The 27012-nt window shown below is 35.2% G+C and overlaps 1 protein-coding gene across 1 annotated transcript; it reads left to right on the forward strand.

The window, feature by feature from the left end:
* The first annotated feature begins 171 nt into the window (after positions 1–171).
* On the forward strand, positions 172–27012 carry ZNF404 (zinc finger protein 404). Its single transcript, XM_077849201.1, has 4 exons — positions 172–249; positions 10795–10870; positions 13529–13655; positions 20748–27012. Exons 2-4 carry the CDS (start codon positions 10862–10864, stop codon positions 22268–22270), a joined length of 1659 nt encoding a protein of 552 aa, XP_077705327.1. The 5' UTR covers positions 172–249; positions 10795–10861; the 3' UTR covers positions 22271–27012.

The following is a 27012-nucleotide window of genomic DNA, read 5'->3' on the forward strand; positions in this document are numbered from 1 at the left end:
CTGGACTCCAGTTCCACTCGTCTCCTCCACCCACGCAGGACCACTGGAGATCAAGATCGATCCTCCACAGGTCGGCTCGTCCTACCCGCCAGCAGCCGGCAAACGCCTGAGCCTGCGCACTCCGAGCACAGGCGCCTGCACCTCCCGCTCCCGGCCGGCGGGACTGCATTTCCCAGAAGCCACCGGGCTCGCATCCCCCTCGACCGGTGGCTCCTCTTCCGGTGTCGGAGCAGCTGTGGTCCCTACGTGGTGAGTAGGACCTATCCGAAGGTTAAAATTCAGCGGAGGCAGCCACAGTTTCTGACCAGAGCCGGATGGGAACCCTTGGAGGGGGTGAGAGGCTCTCCAGGCGAGGACAGTCGGAACTGACAGGGCGTGTGGAGCCCCGGAGTCTCAGGCCTGTGTCTGCGTGAGCAGCAGGGATTTGTGTGCTTACAAGAGACGTGTGTGCCTGGGTGTGTGTGTGTTTATGTGTGTGTGACACTGTGACAGTGTGTCTCAGTGACGGCGTCCGCGCTTGTGTGTCAGTGACAGATACTTGATTGTGTTTATTTAACTTCGTGGCTGATGGGTGACCGACGGTCGTGGCCGTGTGGGTTGTCACTGGAACTCGTGGCTCCAGGCTCCGCGGATCCTCTGCCCTGTCTCCGCACAGCCACTTGGGGCCGGCCGCAGATAAAAGAGGGAAGCCAGATTCTGAGCCTTAGAATGGAAGAATGGAGAATCACAGCAAGATGACACAGACTTGATCTTGAGATGAGATATTTTGAAGCTGGAATTGGCCCCACGGCAGGCTTCTGGGAAGACCTGGTGAGGTCCCAAGAGTAGGAGCCCCTCCTGGAAGGTTCCTCCTTGGAAACTGCTAAACGTCAGCTGCATGTTTCATAACCACAGCATTTCCAGAACTCTGGCCCCAGCAACCTGCTGTGAATTAGACACCGATTTCTCCCTAGACGTCAGTGATCCTGGCCTCTCTTATACTGCAAGGTCAACACTATTCCAGTATCGTTTCTACTATTCTGGCTGTGTGTGTTTGGGACTAGGTGAGAGTGTGTAGTCATGCAGGGTTTTCCAAGTTGCTGTGCTATCCAAGAAAACCCTGATGTTTCATAATTTCCTTGTCTTTTCCCAGTGCTACCTGTCTCTAAAAATAGGGGGGAGGGGGATACTGAGAGAAAAGAATTTTTGTTAGACATCTAAAAATTAAAGTTCAGGTGAGTTTGTGTTTCCTCATTATTCATTAAATACACTTGAATTTTAAAGATATGAGCCCCTTTCTTTTCCTTCTGCTGAAATGTCCTGCCTAATAGTGGCAAATCCGTGAATTCTGTGTGAGGCCATGCAGATGGATCACCCTTCTCAGGGCCCCCAAGTCCTTCTCTCCATAATTCATTTAACCTGTTGTCTACTGTTAGCTATTATGTTTCTAATTTTTGACTACCAACTAGAATTAGTCTATAATGAACATCATTATGCATGGATATTTATGTCCTTTTACAATCAGTCCCTAAGGATAAATTTCTAGTTTTGAAATTCAAGTAAAATACCAGACATTTACAATATGTCAATATACTTGTACTCAGTCTAATACAATGACAGAAAGATATAGTTGCTCTCCTCAAATGACTTGTTATCCAGTAAGGAAATGAAATCAGAATAGTAATAAGTAAGATAGAAGATGTAAGGGGAACCTGGGTGGCTCAGCTTGAGGGTCTGCCTTTGGCTCAGGTGGTGATTCTGGGGTCCTAGATTGAGTCCTGCATCAGGCTCCCCACAGGGGGCCTGCTTCTTCCTCTGCCTCTCTCTCTGTGTGTCTCTCATAAATAAATAAAGAAATTCTTTAAAAAAATAAAAAAAGAAGATGTGAGATGCCACTAGCGAAATCCAGGTGACCTGCTTTGGGAGTTCATAGGAGGAGACATCATTCTGTCTCTAGCAGCCCTGCCAGAATATGATCACATTATGAGAACTCCCTTGTGTGACCACACCACACTTTATTCATTCTCATGATGATGGGTTGTTTCTCATATTTGACTATTATGAATAAACCATCTATGAACACTCTTGTACAAGTTCTTTTGTGGGCATATGTTTTTGTTTTTCCTGGATATCTACTTAGGGGTGGAAGTGGTTGACTTAATTTGCACTCCACTGCAGGATACAGTTACTTCTCAAGCTGGCCATCACTTGCTATTGTTAATAATTTTAATTTTAGTCATTCTGATGTGTGTGTAGTAGTATCTCATTGTGATTTTAATTTGCATTTGTCTGATAAGTAATGATATAAGCATCTTTTTGTATGATACTGCCCATTTTGATATACTCTTATGAAGGTCTCTTCAAGTCTTTTGTCCATTTTTAGTCTTTCTTAGTCATTTTCCTATTGATTTGTAGGAATTTTGTGTATATTTTGAATACAAGTCCTTTGCGAGTATATATAAACATATGCATATGCCTCTCTGTGTGTGTATGTGTGTGTGTGTATGGAAAGAGAGAAACAGAGAAAGAAAAAAATATTTCATTAGCTTTCTTACTTTCTTAATGATAAAATGAACAGAAGTCCCTGATTTTAACAGAGCTATTTACCAATATTTTTTTGTATGGTTATTGCATATATGTTCTGTTTAAAACATCTTTTCCTGGGGAACAAGGGACAGCTCTTCTTTATGATAGAATTCTGGTTAAGTGTAGAAGGAAAGAGGAACATAGGAAATGACCATTTAGGCAAACACCATGGTAATAATTGTTTCAGACGCAATCAATTGATAGATGCTAAAATTAGTGGGTGAAAATTTGAGGAGAAAAAGGATTTGCAGAGTGTCTAAAATATTCCCCACTACCCAAGATGCTTTTTAACAACAAAGGGAAAGGTCATAACTTTACAGTAGAGAAACCCAGCAGAAGCAGTTGAATAAAGCCATCAAGGTTAACATCACCAGTAATAAGGCATTAGTGTCATGAACCCTTTCTTATGTGAAGAGAAGGACACGAGACTGCTGTGATACTGCCAAAAAATGCACAAACTCATTCCAATTACAAAATATTAGAAAAACCAAGTGGGAGGATATTTGACAAAAAAACATGATTGGTACTCCTCCAAAATGAAAAGGTCATGAAGATTAGGTGTGGTGGACAGACTTTAGAGTGACCACCTGAGTGCTTCCCACTCCGTGTCTGTGCCATTGCATAATCCTCATGCCTGGAGTACAAGCAGAACCTGTTACTTGCTTTAACCAATAGAAAATAGCAAAGGTAAGGGGGATGTCACTCCTGTGATAAGGTTAGCTTTTATGGTAAGAGAAAAGAAAAGAAATGGCAAGTCACTGTTGTGGTTATGTTATGTCATATAAGACTCCATTATAGTGGACTAGAGCTAGAGACTCTCTTCGTGGGCTCAATGAAGTAAGTGGCAATGCTGGAGAAGCCCATTGTTGCCAGAAACTGCAGGTGGCCTCTAGAACCTGAGGTTGTCCACCAGTGGACAGCCAGCAAAAGGGGCCCTCAGCCCCATAGCTGCAAGGAAATGAATTCTGCCAACAATCTGAATGAACTCTGAAGTAGATTCTTCCCCAGTTGAACCTCTAAATGAAAACACATCCCAGCCAATACCTTGTTTACAGTTTATGAGATCAGCCTAATGAGAGCATCCAACTAAACTGTGTGCAGACTCTGGGTTCAAAGAAATTGTGAGATGATAAATATGTGTTGTTTTTAAGTTAAATTTGTGGTAGTTTTTTATAACAGCAGTTGAAAACTATTACTTACCATAAGAAGACTGTGGAGATTGGAAGAGACTAAGGAGAAATAACAGCTAAATGCAATGTATGATCATTTATAGGATCCTGGAAAAGAAAAGGACGTTAGTGTGATAAACTGGTGATATTTGAATAAGATATGCCATCAAAAAAAAAAAAAAAGATATGCCATCCGTAGTATTGTACTAATGTTAATTTCCTGGTTTTGATAATTGTCCTATGTAAGATGTTAACATTGGGTGAGGGGTAAAAAGAACTCTGTACTCATCTTGCAACTTTTCTCTAAGTCTAAAATAAGTGAAAATAAAAATTAAACCAAAAAAGGAAATTTTTTCATATCCATTATCGTGATGTTTTCCAGTTTCTTCTTCCAGAAAATTTATTGTGTCAGTTTTCAAATTCAGGCATATGATCCATCTTGGATTTATATCTGTATTTAGTGGGATCAATGTCAAAATTACGTTTTGCACACAGACCCCCAATTGCTCGGGCACCTTTTGTTGAAAAAGACTATCCTTTTTGCTCTAAATTGCAGTCAGACTTTATTTGTGAAAAGTGTGACTGTATACGTGCAAGTCTCTTTCTGCACTCTCTATTCTATTGGTCTATTTTTCAATCCTGTGTCAGTATCACTGTTTTAATTACAGTAGCTTTATATCATGTCTTGATATCTAATGTGATTTTGACAACTCTGTTCTTCAGAATTGCCCTGACTGTTCTAGGTTCTTTGCATTTTCATAATTGTAGAACAATTTCATAATTTTCTAAAACCAAACCCTCCTGACATTGTTGGAGATGCATCAAATCAATAGATACTTAGAATTGATATTTAAAATTGAGTCTTCTAATTCATGAACACAGATTATGTTTACATTTATTTAATTCTTCTTCAGTCCCTTAATGTTTTGTTGTTTTCAGTTTAAAAGTCTTGTTACTTCTTTTGTTAGATTTATTCCAAAGTATTGTACTTTATAGGTTTTTTATAAACTGTTGGGATTTTATTTTTTTTATTTTTATTTATTTATGATAGTCACAGAGAGAGAGAGAGAGAGAGAGAGAGAGAGAGAGAGGCAGAGACATAGGCAGAGGGAGAAGCAGGCTCCATGCACCGGGAGCCTGATGTGGGATTCGATCCCGGGTCTCCAGGATCGCGCCCTGGGCCAAAGGCAGGCGCCAAACCGCTGCGCCACCCAGGGATCCCAACTGTTGGGATTTTAAATTTTACTTTTCCAATAACTGTTTTAATACAATTAATTGTTTTATACTTTGGCCTTTTATTCAACAATCTTGCTAATAAATTCATTTAATCTAATAGTTTGTAGAACTGAAATTTTTATGTATAAAATCATATTATCTGCAAATAAAAATGATTTTACTTTTTTTCCAATCTTCATACCTTTCATTTTACTTTTTCCCCTCCATATGGTATTGGATAGGTCTTACAGTACAAAATTTAGTACAACTAGTAATAATGGACCAGTTTGCCTTGTTCCTGAACTCAGGACAGTGATCCATATTCCACCTCTCATATCATGATAGTTGTAGTTTAATTCTATAGATCCCCTTTATCAAATAAAAGAAGTACCCTTCTTTTCCTAGTTTGCCAAGAATTTTTATTATGAGCAGTGGTTGAATATTATCAAAGTTTCTGCACATAATGACATGTACATGGCTTTCTCCTTTATTATTTAAAGTTGGAAGGTTATGTTGATTGATTTTTTTAATTAAATTACTTTTATATTCCTAGACTAAATCTCTCTTGCCCTCTATATCACTGGTAATATTTGTTTTTTTTTTAACAGATTTTATTTAATCATTCATGAGAGACACAGAGAGAGAGAGAAGCAGGCTCCATGCAAGGAGCCCAATGCAGGATCTGATCCCGGGACCCCAGGATCATGCCCTAGGCCAAAGACAGGCACTAAACCACTGAGCCACCCTGTGATTCCTTATTTGGTTTAATATCCTTGCTAATATTTGGTTTGATATGCTTACATCAATGTTCATGAGAGATGTACTGTAATTTTCCTTTCTTGTAATTAATGTCCCTGTCAGGTTTTGATACCATAGTTATGCCTCATGATATGGTCCATTTTTTCCTGTTTTCTAGAAGATACTGTGTTTGACTGGTATTTTAAATTCCTTATATGTTTGGGAGAATTTGCCACTGAAGCCTCTCAGGCTGACATTTTTATGAGAAGGTCCTTAGTAAAGATTTTATTTCTTTAATAAGTATAACAATATTCAGATTTTTCATTTCTTATATTAGTTCAGTTAAATTATATTTTCAAGGCATTTTAAAATTTCATATATATTTTCAACAATAGAGTTGTTCATGAAATTGTTACCAGTTTAATGTCTGTAATATATGTAGTGATATCTCCTTCCATATTCCTGATATTGACACTTATTTTCTTGACTTGTAAGAGGCTTATCAACTTTATCTCTTCAGTGAGGTAGTTTTTGGCTTTATTGATTTTTCTTTGTTGTATATGTGAGGTTTTGTCACTGGTTTCTTTTAGTATGCTCTACTTTCTATAGGCTAAATTTGCTTTTCTTTTTCTAGCTTCCAAAGGTAAATCATTTATTTTTAACCTTTCTACTTAAATAATACATACATTTATGTTTGGATGAAGGAGATCAAAGAATAGAAAGAAAAAACTAAGAGAACAGTTATTACAAATGCTCATGCTCTCCACTGGGAGAAAAATTCCAGATTTATTTAGCATTGATGTAATTTGACAAAGGATTTCCATCATTTCACTACCAATATACTTGCTGTGTCAATATATCTGTAGTACACCTAACAACTATGATGGAGATTAAACAATGAGTGGCATTTATAAAAAACAAAACAACATATTTAAAGCTAAAAAATGTCTTTGTAAGCATTGGTTGGAGCACATCTCACAAGTTTTTTTATGTTATACCTTCAGCTCAAAATATTTTCTGGTTTCCAGTTTATGATTTTGTTTTTGACCTATACGTATTTAAAGATGAACTTTTTATATTTGGAAACATCTGAGAAATACCTGTTTTTAAGTTCTAATTCCAAAGGCTTAGAAATATATACATTCTTTTTTGATATTAATCATTTGAAATTTATAGATGCTTGTTTTATCGCTCAGAACATTCTGATAAATATATTCTGAGCATTTGAAAAGAATGTGTAGTCTTTAATTTAGAAGCATGTTCAATTAGGTCAATTTGATTAATTCTGTTCAAACTTCTATGGCCCTCTGGATTTTTTTTCTCTTCCTGTTATTGGTTACCAATAGAGAGTATTAAACTCTCAAACTTCAATTATAACTTTGTCTATCCTTTAGTTCTGTTGACCTTTGCTTTCTATATTTTAAAGCTATGTTATAAGAAATGTAGGACTACCATATTCTTCTTAAATTGTATGACATATTTATTGTATCTGTTATTGATATACCAATACTAGTGTTTTTCTAATTATTGTCTAATATATTTGTGTCTTTACATTTAAAGTGTATTTCTTATAGGCAGCATAATTGATCCTGTTTTTCTCTTTAATCTAATATGAAGATCTTATATTTTAATTGCGATATTTGGTACATTTACATTTTACTAGAATTACTGATACAATTTGGCTTAAGTCTGTCATCTTGCAATATATTTTTTGTCTTGTTCCATTTTTATTTCTTTATTCCTCTTTACCTGTGTTCTTTTGTATTAATCATGTATTTTTATTATTTCATTTTATCTCTATTAGGATTTTCTGGTTGTACATCTTTGTATAATTCTTTTAATAGTTAATTGAGCTATTATAGAATGCATCTTTAAGACAATCTCCCTTAAATTAGGGCTTTTACTACATATCAAATAATATAAAAACATTTTAATAGTCTAACTCCATTTATGGTAGTATTGTCATTTCTTCTTCCTGTATTACAAGCCCCACAAGCAATATTATTTTTGTTGCTTTAAACAATCCATCTGTTTAGTTATATTAGTCATATATTTAATATGCCATAGCTTTTTGCACATCCATGCTTCCACCTGGGATTATTTGCCTTAGCCTGACTGTTGTCCTTTAGTATTTCTTGTTAATAAGAAATTCTCTAAGCTTTTGTTAGAAAAGGATCTTTCCTTCATTTCTGAAAGATATTTTCTCTGGGTATAAACTTCACAGTTGTCATTTTTTTTCTTTCAACACTTTAAAGATAAAATTCCATTCATCAGGCCACTATAGTTTCGTTGAGAAATGAACTCTTTCTTGTTGTTTTCTTTTAACTGTCATCTTTTTTAAAACTACATGCTATTAGGATATGTTTTTAAACTCTGTTTTTCAACAGTTTGACCATGCTGTGCCTAGGTATGGATTTCCTTACTTTATCTGGTTTGCTTTGATGACTTTTTTAATTTATGCATCAAAACATTTCATGGAGATTTGTGATGTTTTTGTACATTATTTCTTCAAATAAATTTTCTGTCCTATTTTTTTAGGTGTTCAATTTCATGTTTTGACTTTCCTGTATTTCTTTAATGTTCTGTTCTTTTTTCTCTCTGCATAAGATTATTGTTCATTCGACTTTATACTGACTACCAAATGCATTCTTAATTTTCACTACTATATTTTTATAATTACAAAATGTTCATGTGAATCTTTAGGATTCTAAATCTCTATTGATATACTTCCTTTTGCATTCTGACTGAACCAACCAGGTGGCCCTGCGTCCCTTTTTAAGTAAGCTCTACACCCAACCTGGGGCTTTAAGTCACAACTATGAGATCAGTAGTTGCATACTTTACCAACTGAGCCCATTTTCTTTTTTTTTCTTTTTTTTTAAAAGATTTTATTTATTTTTTCATGTGCAACACAGAGAGAGACAGAGAGAGGCAGAGACACAGGCAGAGGGAGAAGCAGGCTCCATGCAGGGAGCCCGACGTGGGACTCGATCTCGGGTCTCCAGGATCACACCCCGGGCTGCAGGCGGCGCCAAACCGCAGTGCCACGGGGGCTGCCCTGAGCCCATTTTCAATCCAACTTTACCCATGTTTTCCTCTATTTTTTTTTTGGCATCTTAATCATAATGTTTTCAAATCCTTGTCTACTAGCTCCACTATGTAGGTTATCTCTGGGTCTGTTTCTACAGAGAGAGATTTTTTCTCTTGGTTATTAGTAAACTTTTTCCTGTTTCTTTGCATGTTTAATAATTGTTATTGTATGGTGGCACTGTGGATAATATACAGATTCTGGATTATGTTGTCTTGCTTTAATGAGTTTACTTCAGGCTTTTTCATCCTCAGTTCTGTTGATAATTTTAGCTAGATAATTCTTGGTTGTGAGGGGCTTTCCTGTGCATTATAGGATGCTTAGCAGGATCCCTGGTTCTCTATCTAATACATACAATGGCACTGGGGGCACATGGGTGGCTCAGTTGATTAAGCATCTGCCTTCAGCTCAGGTCATGATCCAGGAGTCCTGGGATTGAGCCCTACATCAGACTCCCTACTCAGCGGGGAGTCTGCTTCTCCCTCTCCCTCTGCCTCCTCTCTCTCTCATTCTCTCTCAAATAAATAAATAAAATCTTTTAAAAAAAGAAACAATGGTACCCCTTCCCACATTTTGACAACCAAATATGTCTTCAGACATTGCTGAACGTTTCCCCATTGAGAACCAATGGAATGCACAATCATTTTCAAAGTCTACTTCATTTTCCACTGTATGAATGCACTATAGTTATTTAATTAGCCACCCATTTATGTACCTTTAGATTTCGTACCTTTAAATTTCTCTCCAGTTTAAAAAAAAATTTAACTGGCACATTTTACAGTTATCTCCTTTGGAGAGAGACTCAGAAATGACCTTTCATGGTTAAATTCTTATGCAGAATTCTGTTCTGTCTCAAACGCACTAGGTTCTCACAAGTCTACAGGACATCACAGCAATGCTCTTTTTCCTTCAACCATATTATATGTGGTGCATCATCAACCCTTAAAGTCTGAAAAAATGAATACCTATAAATGATAGTACCTTATTGCTTGAAAACATCTCTTTAGTAAATCTTTTGATAGGTGATGTCTTAATTGCCTATTCTTAGGTTTCACATAAGGAAACAAAAAATCTGGATTCAAAGGCAATAGTTGGAAAAATAAGTTGGCCTTTTAAGTATAGAAATGTGATTCAAAACACATCACTTCTACTTATTATTTGTGATATGGAGAAATGTCTTTAAAATTCTTTTTAAAAAAATTATTTTAAAATGTCTTCAAGATTCTTTGAACTTTTATGTTTTCATCTGTTGAACTGAGGTAATAACTGCACTGCAGAATTAAATGTTAATGTGTATAGACTATCAAAACATAGAGGGCTGCCAAAACCTATGTATTGCTATATGGCTTCAGTAAGCATGAATTCACTCTTCTCTAGTAGGTACTGGGGGTGTTGGTTTCTGGGGGCACAGGCAAGACTCATGGCAGAAAAGTAGATCCTAATAGGGAAATCCAGGTTGGTTAGCCCAGAGAATCTTGAAAGTCATAGCTCTAGCTTAGGGATAAGGCTTCACATGGGCAGATAGTTATACAGTGGTCAAGGTTTTAGGTTGGTTTCTACTGCTTCTGTCTTTTATCTGGTGCAAAAGATTTCATGTCCAGGTCCACCCAGACACATGAAGATTGTTGTAGTTTGTGTTGTGTGGCTTGGTCTTTACCCTGAAAGATAGGCCTAGATGAGGATCTGTTCAATATTACTGAACAACCCAGGCTGGGTTTTAGTTGGCTTGATAATTATGAGAATTAAGGCAGTGTGGGTGTCTGAATCTAGCTCTGGTGCAAGAGTGCCTGTGCTCTTATACACTCTTGCATGGCTTATATCTGTAGGTACAGGGAAGGGCCTGGGTTTGTCTGGATTTCTATATCCCCTGACACGTGTTCATGTGTTTGGGAGGGTGGAGAGTGAGCAAGGACAGTGGGAAGCAGGAATAAATAAGAAAGAAGAAAAGCTATATTACCTTAAATAATTTTTGGTATTCTGAGATACACCAGACCTCAAGGCCTCTTTTTCCTCTCCCAGCTCTGGCATCTTTGAAATTGGATTCTCTAATAGAGAGAACCTGAGGAAGATCAGCAGTTTGAAAACCATGACCTGGGTAAGTGGTTGTGTGTCTCCCTCCTGAAATACTATGATTTTTAAGTCATGTAAACTTTCATTCTTTATCCCCATGCCTCCTAACTATGAAAGCTGTATCTCTGATTCATGGTTTCTACCCTTACAGAAAAGGATGGCATCCTCATTTGCTCCCTTTCTTTATAACTTACTTGAAATTATTCATTAAAAAAATCCATTCATCTTTTATGTGTTCAGCCTTCTGTCAAAAAGCAGTGCTGGCGCAGTTCAAGAGTGAAGTACCTTGAAGGAAATATTTGAGCTAAACTTGTCAGGTTTGTAGTTTATGATATAGAAATAAGTGTCCTAGAGCACCTGGGTGGCTCAGTTGGTTGTGTCCAACTCTTGACTTCAGCTTAGGTCATGATCTCAGGGTTGTGAGATTGAGCCCCATGTTGGGCTCCATGCTGGACATGGAGTCTGCTTAAGAGTCTCTCTCTCCCTTTGCTTCCTCCCACCAAAAAAAAAAAAAAAGGAAAAAAAGGAAAAAAAAAGAAAGCAAGAAAGCAAGAAAGCAAGAAAGCAAGAAAGAAAGAAAGAAAGAAAGAGAAAGAAAGAAAGAAAGAAAGAAAGAAAGAAAGAAAGAGAAAGAAAGAAAGAAAGAAAGAAAGAAAGAAAGAAAGAAAGAAAGAAAGAAAGAAAGAAAGAAAGAAAAGGAAATTGACCTATTTGGCCACAAGAGGGAAAACTTTCTCCTTAGTTTTCCAGGAAGACAAAGGAGAATTGGGTTATGGTCTCAGGCTCACGTGTGAGATGAGATCTCAGCTTTAAAAAGCTTTTAGGTTTGGCTAGAGATGGTATTGGTGCATGCTGAGAGAGACAGACAGACATCAGAGCTCTGGCTAAGGGAATCACTGAGAATTTAATAAGGTAGTAAGGTCTATTTTGTATTGAAAGAGAAATTGCTGGTCTTGAGTAAATCAGTTGTTCTGATAATCCTATATCCTATATTCTAACTAGGAACAGGAGTTCTGTAACAGATTGTAGAAAGGAAGATCATCTAGAACTATAAGTGGTAGATGATACTGAACAGTGAGGAAGAGGTTAAGATTTGTGTTCAACCTAAATATCATAATAGTATAATACTTTAACATTTAATATTACTTTAATAATATTAATACTACTTTAGTACTTTAAAATAGATTAAATCTGATGTCTTAGGGACTAAATGAAAACATTAATTTGTGAGAATAAAGGAAATGCTTATGATGCATAATCTGACATATATCTTGATAAAATTACTTAATTTTACACAAACTCTATTTCCTAAGATAGAAAGTTTATCAGCTTTTTGAAGTATAATTAACATAAAATTAAATATTTTGTCTTTGTAAAGCAGGTTTATTGAAATACAACTGACAATGAATTACTCATATTTAAAGTATAGAATTTGATAAATTTGACTTGTGTATATACCTGTGAAACTATTACTATGGCCAAGATAATGAGCATATCCATCATTCCAAAATTTTTCTCATGCCCCTTTATAATTGCCCATTCCTACCTGCCCCCAACATTGCCCTTCATGCGCAGGCATCTGCTGTTCTGCTTTCTGCCACTATAAGTTGGTTTACATTTTCTAATATTTTGTATAAATAGAATCATACATCATATGCCCTTTTTAATCTTATTTCATTAAGCATATTTATTTTGAGATTCATCCATATTGTTGCATTTATTAGTAGTGCATTCTATTTAATTGCTGATTAGTATTCTGTTCTCAGCATATATAAAAATTTGTCTATCCATTCTTCTGTTGATGGATATTTGAGTTCTTTTCACTTTTTGGCTATTGCAAGTAAAGCTGCTATGGACCTTCATGCACAAATCTTTGTGTGGACATATGCTTTCATTTCTTTTGAGTAAACACTAGGAGTGGAATATGTTTAACTTTTTACAAAATCAATAAACTATTTTTCAAAGTGATTTATCACTTTACATTCCCACCATCAGTGTGTGAGCTCCATTTTTTTTCACAACTCCAGCAACACTTAAAATGGTTGGTCTATTTAAATTTTAGCCATTCTAGTAATTGTGTAGTAATACTGTCTCCTAGCAGTAAGCCATGGCAATCATAAGGCTCACTTCATGTGTTACTTGTCTCTCAGGGATCACTGCCCAATATTTTGTCTCGAAAACCACTGTTTAATACAATTAGTTCATGTTTTTGGTTATTTCACATGGGAAGGTAAGTCTAATCCATGTTACTCATCTTAGCTGGAAGAGATTTTATAACTCATTTTGAGGGAAAATGAACAATTCTTCTTACCTGTTCCTTGAAGAGAAAAGATAGAAGAACTTGCATTTACTAATAGTATGTGATTTAGGTACATAGTAGGTAATGTGCTTATATATACTGTTTCATTTAACTGTGAAAGTCTGTTTACTTTATTCATTTTCATAATTTAGGTATTTACGTTGTCCTTTATTTTTAAAGAAATTGTGTGCACTCCAACAGAATTCTAGACTGTTGGCATGCTACTTCGGAAGTTAATATATTTATTCTTGTCTAATCATGTCATGATCTCGTAACTTCAGTCTATTTGTTTTTCTATATTGCCCCCTTACTGCAATTCAATCATTTCATCTTGAACATTTTTTTCTTTACTGTTATGAATAATACATGGGTTTGTTGTTTCAGGTGCCATTGACATTCAGTGATGTTGCCATAGACTTTTCTCAGGAGGAGTGGGAATGCCTAAATTCCGATCAGAGGGATTTGTACAGAGATGTGATGTTGGAGAATTATACTAACTTGGTCTCACTGGGTAAGGACATCTGCCTGAAGTGATGTAGAATCTGCTATCTGAAATAGAGGCTTTATCCACTGTATATTTTATGCTATATGTCCAGAAACCAGATAAGTGTCTCCAAATTCATAATCTCCATATTTCCAAAGGTCTACTTTAACCGTTGTGAGATAGAAACAGCATTTCTATTCGGCACCTGAATCTTTCTTTCATTTACTTTCCTACCTCCCTCTGTCCCATCCTGCAATTCCTTCTTTTTCTAAATAAATAAAGGTTTGAATCCCAGGACTTTTTCTGCATAACCAATGGCAAAGGAAACAAATTTCATATTATGTGTATGGTCAGAATATCTACAAATATTCCGTTTTAACTGCTGATCCACCTACATGGAAAATAGGTAACATAGTGTTCTGGTTTTCTCCTTGCTACAAAAGAACCTTGGTAAGTTTTACAGTGTAGAATGAATCAAGTACATTATCTTTTTGGTGTTATTTTTATACTTAGGGCATGGAAATGTTGGCTTGCAGTGATTTTATAGATTCTACTGAGAAATGAAAGTCTTTGTTCAGTTTTTGGAAAATATTTGACCATTCTTTCCTCTCTTCTGGGACTCCAGTTATACCAATGTTAGATCTTTTGAGTGTATCTCACAGTTCTATCATGTATATATCTCCTTTTATCTCCATTACTTTCTGTTGATCTGTATTTCAGCTCACTTATCCTGTATTCTGCTACAATAAGTCTGCTCTTAAAGATGGGTTTTTCATATCATATATTATCTTTTTCAGTTCTAGAAATTCAATTTGTCCTATAACATCAAACCATCTGTTGAAATTCATTATTTACTTTCTTTTCATTACTGTTTTTTCATCTGTGCGTATGCGTGTAGTGTATTCTTCTCTCTTGTTATTCATTATATGGTAATTCTTATTCAAGATAATGGCTAATTGTTATTGTATGCTGGACACATGTACAAAAGAATTGAATGGGGGGCACCTGCGTCGCCCAGTTGGTTGGGCATCTGATTCTTGGTTTCTGCTCAGGTCGTAATTTCAGGGTTATGGGATTGAGCCCTGCATTGGGCTCTGTGCTTGGAACAAAGTCTCCTTGTCCATCTCTCCCTGTTCCTCCCCCTGCATGCTTTCTCTCTCTCTAATAAATAAAATAATAAAATATCTATTTTAAAAAAGAACTGAATGGTATCCAGATGATACTTCCACCAGAGTATTTACATTTTCCTCTATAAATCAATAGGGTGGCAGACTGGTCACTATAATACAATCAGGGATTGAGCTGGGTCAGTGCTGGTTTTCAGTTTTGGTAATTCTCGGCTACCTTTTTTTTTTTTTTTTAATTACTTTGCCTTTGCTGCTAGCTGTACTCAAAATCAGTAAGCTTCTGGCAGGGGCAAAGTGCTAGATCCTCAGGGCCAATTCATGGCTCTTGTTGTTTACCCGTTTTGATTTCAAGCTTCCTCTCCCAATGAGTCTCTTGATTCTAGAAGAAGTATTGAAAATTAATAAGCTGATCATCCATTTGATATACCAGAAAAAGAAGAGCACAGCAGGCTTAAATAAAGTAGAAGAAAGGAAATAATAAAGGAAAAAACAGAAATTAATGAAATAAAAACCAAATATATAAAAGCATAAGTCACAACTATAAACTTGGTTATCTCAAAGAATTAATAAAAATAGTGCAACTCTATCAACATGAATCAAGAAAAATATCTATGAAAGGAAAAAAGGCATCAAATTACAAACCATGAAGTCTTGTAAATATATTTTGAAAAACATTTTGCCAAAAACGTTGAGAAATCAAATGAAATAAATTAGAAATTTTTAATCAACAAAAAATTCCACTCAAGAAAAAAAATCATGAAAATTCTCATAAGCCCTAAAGGAACTGAATCCATCATTAGGTGTCTTCCCATAAACTAGAAGATTCAGGCCCATATGGTTTGTAATTAAAGTATAACTATGTGGGATCCCTGGGTGGCGCAGCGGTTTGGCGCCTGCCTTTGGCTCAGGGCGCGATCCTGGAGACCCGGAATCGAATCCCATGTCGGGCTCCCGGTGCATGGAGCCTGCTTCTCCCTCTGCCTATGTCTCTGCCTCTCTCTCTCTCTCTCTCTCTCTCTGTGTGTGTGTGTGTGACTATTGTAAATAAATAAAAAATTTTTTTAAAAAAAAGTATAACTATGTGCAACAGTTTGAACATGTAAGAATTTGGGAAAATTTTCCCCATGACCTCTTTTTGTATAGAGTCTAACAAAGAATATAGAAAATTAAGAGATGAATAGAAAAGTAACTATCATTTTAAAGATATGAAGTACATTTATAATATATAATAGCTCTTTCAGTATCCTTATCTACTGATTATATTATCTGTATCATTCCTTGGTGTGCTTATTTTGATTAATTTTCTCCTCGTAAGAGTCATATTTTCCTGCTATTTTACATGCCTGCTAATTTTTTATTGGATGCCAGACATTGTGAAGTTTACTGTGTTGGGATGCTGGATTTCTAATATTCTAATATTCTTTTACATATTTTGAGGCTTCATTTTGGGATGTAGTTATATAATTTGAAATCTGTTGATCCTTTCATGGTTGGCTTAGCTTTGTTAGAACAGAACAGGTTTTAATCTAGGGCTAATTTGGCCACACTACTGGGGCAATATCCTTCTGGGGACACTGATGCTTCATGTATTATGGAGTCTTTCCACTCTGGTTGGTGGAAACAAGAATTTATCCCCTGCCCTTTGTGACTTCCAGGGGTTGTTTTGTCTACTCATACCCAGTAGCACATTCTTTGTTCTCATTCTTCACACAGATGTCCAGATTCACATACAGCCACACTTCTCTAGAGATCTCTCTGTGCAGCTCCCTCCCCTCCAGTACCCTACTTTGCAAATTCTGCATCTCATTCTTTTTTTTATAAATTTATTTTTTATTGGTGTTCAATTTGCTAACATATAGAATAACACCCAGTGCTCATCCCGTCAAGTGCCCACCTCATTGCCCGTCACCCAATCACCCCCACCCCCCGCCCACCTCCCCTTCCACCACCCCTAGTTCATTTCCCAGAGTTAGAGGAGTATTTCATGTTCTGTCTCCCTTTCTGATATTTCCCACTCATTTTTCTCCCTTTATTCCCTTTCACTATTTTTTATATTCCCCAAATGAATGAGACCATATAATGTTTGTCCTTCTCTGATTGACTTATTTCACTCAGCATAATACCCTCCAGTTCCATCCACATTGAAGCAAATGGTGGGTATTTGTCATTCTAATGGCTGAGTAATATTCCATTGTATACATAAACCACATCTTCTTTATCCATTCATCTTTCAATGGACACCGAGGCTCCTTCCATAGTTGGGCCATTGTGGACATTGCTGCTATAAACATCGAGGTGCAGGTGTCCTGGCGTTTCATTGCATCTGTATCTTTGGGGTAAATCCCCAGCAGTCTGCATCTCATTCTTTCCCTTAATTCCCTACTCTGTATTTTCAACTCAGGGATACACTTGCACTATTTTAGTTTCCCCTCCCTGTGCTCTGTTCTAGAAATTCTCTTTAGATGGTCAGCAATGGTACTTGTGGGGCACACTTCATTTGTTTTCCCTTCCCTCAGGAGATTTCTACCCTGTACTATCTATTTTCCAATATTTGAAAGATGCTGTTTCATACATTTTGTTTGGTTTTCTAGTTTTTAAGGTAGGAGGGCAAATTTGATCCCTTTTAATGATGTATAACTAAAAGCACAAGTTATTAATTCTATCTTTGAAAGCTTCTTTGCACTTTAGTACAATAAATCTTAGATTCACCTTGTATCTTCCCTGCCCTGGACTAGGAATTAGGTGTTTCTCCAAGGCACCCTCATTAACATCAGTTGGAAATAGTTTACAGAGACTGAAACTTGGACAACAGAGAAACTAATTGTAATCATCTCTTTGTTGGGATAAATATACAATTTTTAAATTATTCTGTGGAAATTGATTTGTTTAGATTTTTCATCTCTTCTGGAATCTGTTTCTGGGATTGTCTTACTTTTATTTTGAAATAATTTTAGATTCACAGAAGAGTTACAAATCTGGTACAAAGAGTTCCAATATATCATTCCCATAATGATAACATCTTACATAACCATGGTACATTTGTGAAAACTATCAAAGTAACATTTTACAATACCTTAAATATTTTATTTAGATTTCACCAGTTTATGCACTAATGTCTTTTTTCTGTTTTAGGATCCAGTCCAGGAAATTACATTATTTTTAGTCATCCTGTGTCCTCACTTTCTTCTAAATGTGACAGTTTCTCAGTTTTTCCTTCTCTTTCTTGACCTTGATACTTTTGAAGATACTGTTTGGTCAGGTATTTAGTAGAGTGCCTCCAAATTTTGGTGTGTTTGGTGTTTTCTTATTATTAAACTGAGACTATGTATTTGGGGGAAGAATACCAGAGAAGTACCCTTCTTATTACATGTTAGGGGCATGTGAGATCAACATGATTTATCAGTGGGGTGCTAACCTTAAAAACTTGTATAAAGTGGTTTCTGTCACTTTTCTTCACTGAAAAGTTGTTATTTTTTTCCTTTTCATATTTTGTTAGAAGCTAGTCAGTAAATTTAATTGAGGTCAGTTTTTATAAATTATGTTTTCAAAAAAAATCATTTCATGTACATCTTAAATTTATTTGCATTGTTGCCTTGTACAGGTTTCTTAAACATTCTCTATTTCCTAATTGATGACTGTTTCCCTACTGGCATTGTGTTTAGATTTTCCTATCTTTTGTTTCTTGAATAGGTAGTCTAGGTGTTAATTGTTCAATTTTATTTAAAATTTGTTTTTATTATATTGATTTCCCTTTTCTGTTTTCTTTCAGTAGACTTTATCATTCTTTTTCTAATTTTTTTCTCTTCTTAATTTGGATTTAATATTTAATTCATTTATTTTAATTATTTAATTTTTCATTAGATGTAAGCCTTTTTTAGTCTATGAGTTTGTAGCACTACAGTTAAAGGCCATAGATTCTGATCTATCATAATTTTATTATTGTTTTCAAGAAGTACTGTGGCTTCAGTTTGTATTTATAATTCTCAAACAGTAGTTGTTGATTTTTATTTATCAATAGAAAGTGTTTTGGCTTTTTGAGATTGCTACTCGTTTCTCATTGGTTCAGAGATATTGCTTTACTTCAAATTTTTGAACATATTGTACTTCATAGAAGAATCCCACTTGCCTTCAACTCATAGTTGACCCATTTAGCACATTATAGAGTTCTTCAGGCTGCTCTACAGGCCAATTTTTAGCCAACATTCAACATAAATGCAGAGTCCCAGGCATTTGGTTTCCCAAAGTCTATTCCCATTGCATTTAGTTACTTTATTTTTACTCAACATCCTCAAGTTTAATTTCTTAGACTTTCATAAGCCTTTTAAAATAACATTAACTATTGCAATCCCTGAAATACATTTATTTTATTTAGTTAGTTAGTTAATTATTTTTTATTGGAGTTCAATTTGCTAACATATAGCATAACACCCAGTGCTCATCCCATCAAGTGCCCCCCTCAGTGCCCGTCACCCAGTCACCCTCATCTCCCGCCCACCTCCCTTTCCACCACCCCTTGTTCATTTCCCAGAGTTAGGAGTCTCTCATGTTCTCTCTCCCTCCTGAAATACATTTCTGTAAAATTCAAGAGGGATTGGCTTTGGCTATAAAGAAACGGAAGGGAGAATTTGGGAAAGTCATTAGAGAAACAAAACAGTAGGCATCTGTAGGATGAATGAATAATATTAAAATTCTACTAATGAAGGTAATACACCATCTGGTTATCTTGAGATAAAGCAGAAAAACAATCATGACTAGGCACAGGAAAGATGGAACAATAGTGATAAAGATGTGTTATCAATTTAAGATGGTAAGCAATTGGAGAATGATCACATATCAAATGTTCCCATTTATATTTTTGACTGAGCTAGTTTGGGTGAGCATATTTCTCACCTGTAAGGTAAATGATAGAGGAAAGCATATTTTACTGTAATAGGTATGAAAGATTAGTCAAGGAGACATGGTTGATAACTGTTGCATAATTTTCAGAAACTAAATGTATGTTTTATTTTATTTTATTTATTTTATTTTCTAAATGTATATTTTACTCAGCTTAATGATTTAAACTTAATTTTCATTCTTATTTACCTTTACTTTCATCCAAATTAATTTCTAAAATTCGGTATTTTATCCTACAATTAGTATTTACCTTGTGGTAAGAACTTGTTTTGTAGTAGAAGTTGGAAGAAGTTTTGAGTTTTAGAATAAGAAAGTAAGTGGTAAAACAAATGAGAAAATAAATATGTAATAGAGAAAAGGATTTTGAAGGCAAAAATTAGCTGTTGGAACACAGAATAAAGGATATTAATATACTTAGAGTTAGCAGAGGCAGCCTTTCTGAATAAGTGATTTCTAATCTACAACACCTGAAGATAGTAATTTAAAGGATCTAGATAAGAGGATTTCTGAAAGGTGGAGCACCTGTATGAAGCCCCAGGAAATGGGAAAGGTTATGGCATGTTTTAGTAGCTGAAGAAATGCTCTGGGATAATATATAGGGAAAAAAGATGCCAAGGGCTTGAGATAAATTTGTGTAAATAACATAGATCCTTTTTATTCATGGTTATGTACTTAGGGTTTTATTCTAAGATTTAAAAAAAAACATTGAAAAAATTACATAGAGCCATCTGATAATGTTAGAAATGTAGATGACTAGAACCTACTCTTCTAAATTCTGATTCACTCAGTCTCAAGTGGATATCTAAAAGGTAGTGTATATAAGAAGCTCCCTCTATAATTTTGATCCAACTAATGTGAGAACTACTGACTTTTTCTCTTTGCCTACTCACACTTTATAGTTCTCAATATGAACTTTCATAATTTTCTGAGGCCTTCTTGCCTTTTAAATTTTTCATGACAGCTTTTCAGGATTGTATGACCTTTTTACTTGTTGTGCACATACTTTTCAATTTATCACTATTTTTACTCTAGAAGGCCCCCCACTCATCCCCTGTACAGGAAAATAGCATTTGTTTATTTTCTTGTTTTCTTTCAGACATTGATTTTACAACTGAAACCAACAAGTTATCTTCAGGAAAAAGCAGTTATGAAGTAAATTCATACCATCGGGAGACAATGAAAAGGAGTAAAACCTTCAACCTCATGAGGTTTATTTTCAGAAATGACCCACAGTGCAGAATTGAATTTGGGAGAGAACAGGGGCCTAACATAGGATGTTATAGTCAAATGACACTTATAAAACATATATCTCTTCCTCTACATCAGAGAGTTCACACTAGTGAGAAATCCTATGAATGTAAGGAATGTAGGAAGGGCTTTAGAAAATATTCATGCCTTACTGAACATGTGAGAGACCATAATGGTGTGAGACCCTATGAATGTAAGGAATGTGGAAAGGCCTTTATAGTTCTCCAGCATTTTATTAGACATAAAAAAATTCACACTGATTTGAAACCCTATGAATGTAATGGATGTGAGAAGGCCTTTAGGTTTTATTCACAGCTTATTCAACATCAGATCATTCATACTGGTGTAAAACCCTATGAATGTAGGCAATGTGGGAAGTCTTTTAGACGTTATTCTCACCTTACTGAACATCAGAAAATTCATATTGGTTTGAAACCCTATAAATGTAAGGAATGTGGGGAAACTTTTAGATTGTATCGACATATGTGCCTACATCAGAAAATTCATCATGGTGTGAAACCCTATATATGCAAGGAATGTGGGAAGGCTTTTGGTCATCGTTCAAGTCTTTATCAACATAAGAAAATTCATTCTGGTGAGAAACCATATAGATGTAAACAATGTGGAAAGGCCTTCGTTCGCAGCTATCTACTTATTGAACATCAGAGAAGTCATACTGGCGAGAAACCTCATGAATGTAAGGAATGTGGAAAGGCCTTTAGTAGGGGCTCAAGCCTTCTTAAACATAAGAGAATTCATAGTAGTGAGAAACTCTATGATTGTAAGGAATGCGGGAAGGCCTTCTGCAGAGGCTCTCAACTTACACAACATCAAAGAATTCATACTGGTGAGAAGCCACATGAATGCAAAGAATGTGGGAAGACATTTAAGCTTCATTCATACCTTATTCAACATCAGATAATTCATACTGATCTGAAACCATATGAATGTAAACAATGTGGGAAAGCCTTCAGTCGTGTTGGAGACCTTAAAACACATCAGTCAATTCATGCAGGGGACAAACCTTTTGAATGTAAGGAATGTGGGAAAACCTTTAGACTTAATTCTCAACTGGTTTATCATCAGACAATTCATACAGGTTTAAAACCATATATATGTAAAGAATGTAAGAAGGCCTTTCGTTCTATCTCAGGTCTTTCTCAACATAAGAGAATTCATACTGGTGAAAAACCCTATGAATGTAAAGAATGTGGCAAAGCCTTTAATCGCAGTGATCGACTTACTCAACATCAGAGAATTCATACTGGTGTGAAACCACACAAATGTAAGGAATGTGGAAAGGCCTTTACTCGTTGCTATCAACTTACTCAACATCAAAGATTTCATAATAGTGAGAAACTCTTGATGTAATAATCAAAAAGCACTTAGCTTTGGCACATCTTTTACCATTATCATTGTTCTACCACCTAATGATGTTATGGTAAAGATAAAATTATTTAAGATAAAATTTAAATGCATTTTGCACATAATATTTGCTTAGTAAGTATTGTGGTTTTTAATGATAATCACTATTTTTTAAAAGATTCTATTTATTTATTTATTTATTTATTTATTTATTTATTTATTTATTCATGAGACACACACACACAGAGGCAGAGACACAGGCAGAGGGAGAAGCAGGCTCCATGCAGGGAGCCCGACATGGGACTCGATCCTGGGTCTCCAGGATCACGCCCTGGGCCGAAGGCAGGCGCTAAATTGCTGAGCCACCCAGGGATCCCTGATAATCACTATTAATACTATACATAAATTCATGTGGAAAGAAGACACTATAAGCATTTTTTTTAATGTATCAAGGTTCATCCATATTTTCTTCAGATAATTCATTCTGGACAAAATTCCATAGAATATATTAAGACATTTTTATTCAAAGCTCAACATCCTGAAGACTAATAATAAGAAACCCTGTGCCTTTATTGAATATTGAGAGTTCAGCTGTTGAAAAATTGGAGAGTAGTTTGAAGAAACTTTCTTACAATAAGTTCTACAATACAGATAACACACAATCCACATGCCCTACAATTGAAAGAAATTAAAAAAAGAACAATTTGGTAGCCAAAGACCTAGGTTGACTTGGAAAAGTTTTTCTTCAAGTTTTTAAATTTATATAAAAGGTACAATAGTGTCACAGTGAAATTTGTTTGCCTCCACCTAAATTCAATGTATATATCTCTCTCGCATAAATATGAACATGTATATATACAGATGCACATATACCATATATCATTCTCATTACATATTGTTTTTTTCAAAGATTTATTTATTTATTCATGACACAGAGAGAGAGAGGCAGAGATACAGGCAGAGGGAGAACCAGACACCTTGCAGGGAGTCTGATGCGGGACTCAATCCTGGATCCCGGGATCATGACCTTAGCCGAAGGCAGGCACCCAACCGATGAGCCACCCAGGTGTCCCTTATTACATATCGAGTATATTTACATATATCATTTTGCTGTTTTTTTTTCAGTGAACATTTTAGATATGACTTCACCTCTAAAAAGTCAACATACAACTCTTAGAATTAAGGATAGGGCACCTGGGTGGCTCAGTGGTTTCGCATCTGCCTTTGGGTCAGGTTGTGATCCCAGGGTCCTGGGATCAGGTCCTGCAACAGGCTCCCTGCAGGGAGCCTGCTTCTCCCCCTGCCTATATCTCTGCCTTTCTTTCTGTATCTCTCATGAATAAATAAATAAAATCTTTTTTAAAAATTAAGGATAAAAAAATAAAATAAAAATTAAGGATAATATTCTAGATGATGATTAAACCATTGTTACCTAAAAAGCACTAATAATAACCTTATATTGTTCTATAATATTCAGCCCATTTACAAATTTCTCTGATTGGTTAAACAATGTATTCTAGAAGTGCTGGCTTTTTAAAATGCCAAAAACCAAACCAAGCTCATATACTTTATATGACTATGGCTTATTGGGTCCAGTAAGAATTGATCAATAATTTACTCTCCACCTCCTTACATTTTTTGAAGACTCAAAAGAAGTAACCTATATAATTCCATATTTGTCCTGCTTTTTCTCAAAGTGAGCTTAACTTGTTCCTCTATCCCTTGTATTTATTGTGAACTGAAGCTTATGTCCAGAGGTTTGATTAGGTTTCAGATTAAACATTTTTTACAAGACTGCTTCATAGATAAGTGTATTTGATATAAAATATCAAATACAAGTGATACAAGTGAAACATTGTTTGATCTCTTCACTCATATATTGACCACAAGTTCTCTCCATTGTATTGGTACATTTTTTCTTTGCAATTAGTAATTCCTGTAAAGTCACAATGGCACTCCAACTGAGAAATTTAAACAGGCTATTATTCTAAAGAAATTTTTTAAAAACCCTGCCAAAACTCTCATTTTATATTTACCCTTTCCCATGCTCTTCATGATTTCCCACTTCCAATTCCCAATGGTCTAAATTTCCATCTGGTATCATCTTCCTTCAGCTTGAAGAACTTAATTTAGCATTTCTTGGAGTGCATATCTACTAGTAGTGAATTTTCAGTTACCTTTACTGAATGCCTTTGTTCTTGAAGGATTATCTTTCTTGCCATAGAATTATGGAGTTTGTTGTGTAGTTTTTTAAAAAAAGATATTGTATCACTGACTTCTGTCCTCTGTAGGTTGTGATGAGAAGTCATTTGACTTATTTTTCCCCTGTATGTATCATTTCTCTCTGCATGCTTTCAAGATTTTTCATTATCTTTGGTTTTCATCTATTTGAGTATGCTGGTCTAAGTATGGTTTATGTTACTTTTTTTGGAGTTCTCTGAGTCTCTGAAATATGTACACACATGCTTTTCCCCAAATTTCAGAAACTTTTGTCCACATCCAGATTAATTTTCTGCTCTTGCTTCTTCTGGGATTCCAAGTACTCATGTTAAATCTTTTGATATTATCCCACAGGTCACTGGCTGTTATCTTCAACATTTTTACTCTTTTTATATGGATAATATCTATTGCTCTATCTTCAAATTTATTTTTTTTCTTGTCAGCTCAATTATGCTGTTAAGCTTATCTATCAAATGTTTGATATTGTACTTTTCAGTTCTATTATCTTCATTTGGTGCTTTTTTTATAGTTTGTTTCTTTACTAAGATTTCCTGTTTCTTCATTGTATATTTTGGCAATGCTTTTGAGGCCAGTGAAAATCATTCATATATTGATTCACGATAAAAAAAAATAAGTAAAATTAATATTCACTTGTGAAAAGTATCAATTTCAAGAAATATTCCTACCTTTTTAGCTAGGTCACAAAAACAGGTTTCCTTTCCTTGGAGTTTCAGATTTGTGTGTTCATATGCAGTGTGATACCGGTGAGAAAATCACACTGTCATTTTGGGGGATCCCGATTATGAAATATTTACCAAGTATTTTTTTAAGGAAAACCTTGGAGTTCAAAATAAAGTAAATCTTTGTAAAACTTCAACCATTCAACCAATGAGCACTGGCAAAGAACATAAGATAAACAAATTCATTGTTTTCTGTTTCAACAGTTCTATAAAGTGACAATGATTCATAATATTTACATGCATATATTAAATCATCATACTTCTCATACTGTGGAACAATCAATTAGGGAGACATCAAGCTCTCTAAAATTCCAAGGAATTCACATTTTTAACCTCATATAACCGGTTAACTATATGAGAAATTATTTTTTTCATATCTAGTGGAAATTCTTTTTTTACATATATAAAATATTTTTAAATTATCTATGCTATGGGGACACCTGGGTGGCTCAGCAGTTGAGCATCTACCTTCGGCTCAGGGCATGATCCCAGGATCTGGGATTGAGTCCCACATAGGGCTCCTTTGCAGGGAGCCTGCTCCTCCCTCTGCCTGGGTCTCTGCCTCTCTCTGTGTGTCTTTCATGAATAAATAAAATCTTTTTTAAAAAATAAATATCTATGCTATGAATCTGATTTTGTAGGCTCCAAATTGACAACATTTCTATTTGATTTGGAAGTCTTCTGAGGCAAAATTTACCCAGAGTATTAACTAGGCAATATTTCATATCGTACAACTCATCTAAAGCTAGAGGAGAATACATGTAGCTTTATTAATTTTGAATTTTTGATATTGTTAGATCTTTTATGGGTAGCTGACTGGTGGCTTCAAGTTCTTTTTACTTTTTATAAAATATTTTTAGGGTCACTTGGGTGGCTCAATGGTTGAGCATATGCCTTTGGCTCAATAATAATATTTCCAGGGTCCTGGAATCAAGTCCCAAAAGCCTGCTACTCCCTCTGCCTATGTCTCTGCCTCTCTTTGTGTCTCTCATGAATAAATAAATAAAATCTTTAAAAATGTGTATATTTTTAGTCTTTTTCATAATATCCTAACAAAACTTCCATAACTACAATAATTTGTCTTCCTGTACTTCCACATAAAATTTGATTGTGTATGTAAGACACAGAGCCATTTTATAGATATACAGTTATAAGTTCAGATTATGTTTCAAAGTTGTTTAAAATTTTGGTTTTCCATTTAATTCTGATTTCAGGCAACTAATTTTATCCATTCATTTTTGGTTATCAAAAGAAAAACTTTCATCAAATGTATGTATTTGCTGCAAATGTCTCACAATATTCTCTACTTTATTTACTTAATTTTTTTTTACATTATCCAACAGGTTTTGTTTGCTTTGTTCATAGCAAATTGCAATTGGCATTTGTTGTGAAATTTATAGTACTTCTTCCAGTCTCTTATTTTTTACTCTTCTGGCCATAGTACAGGTCTCTACTTGACTATGCATCATTAGTAAGCTTTCATTTTAAGTTTTAAAATCTGTACATACTTATCTAACCTACAATAATAATTTAATTATAACTAAATAAGTACTTATATCTAATTACCAATTATTTCCTTCATATCACTGTAAATCATGTTGTCTTCATAAAATATCCAAATAAACACATCAATTGCTTGACATCAGCGAGATGAGTGATGTGTTTATGTGTAACACTAGAAACAACATATACACGTGAAATGAACACTATATTACATCTATGCAATGCAATGGTTGAAGTGAAATGTAGTCTTACCAAAACAATAAAGTTGCCAGTAATGGTAAAATA

This window comes from Canis aureus, chromosome 1, assembly GCF_053574225.1.
Source record: "Canis aureus isolate CA01 chromosome 1, VMU_Caureus_v.1.0, whole genome shotgun sequence".
Classification (NCBI taxonomy): domain Eukaryota; kingdom Metazoa; phylum Chordata; class Mammalia; order Carnivora; family Canidae; genus Canis; species Canis aureus.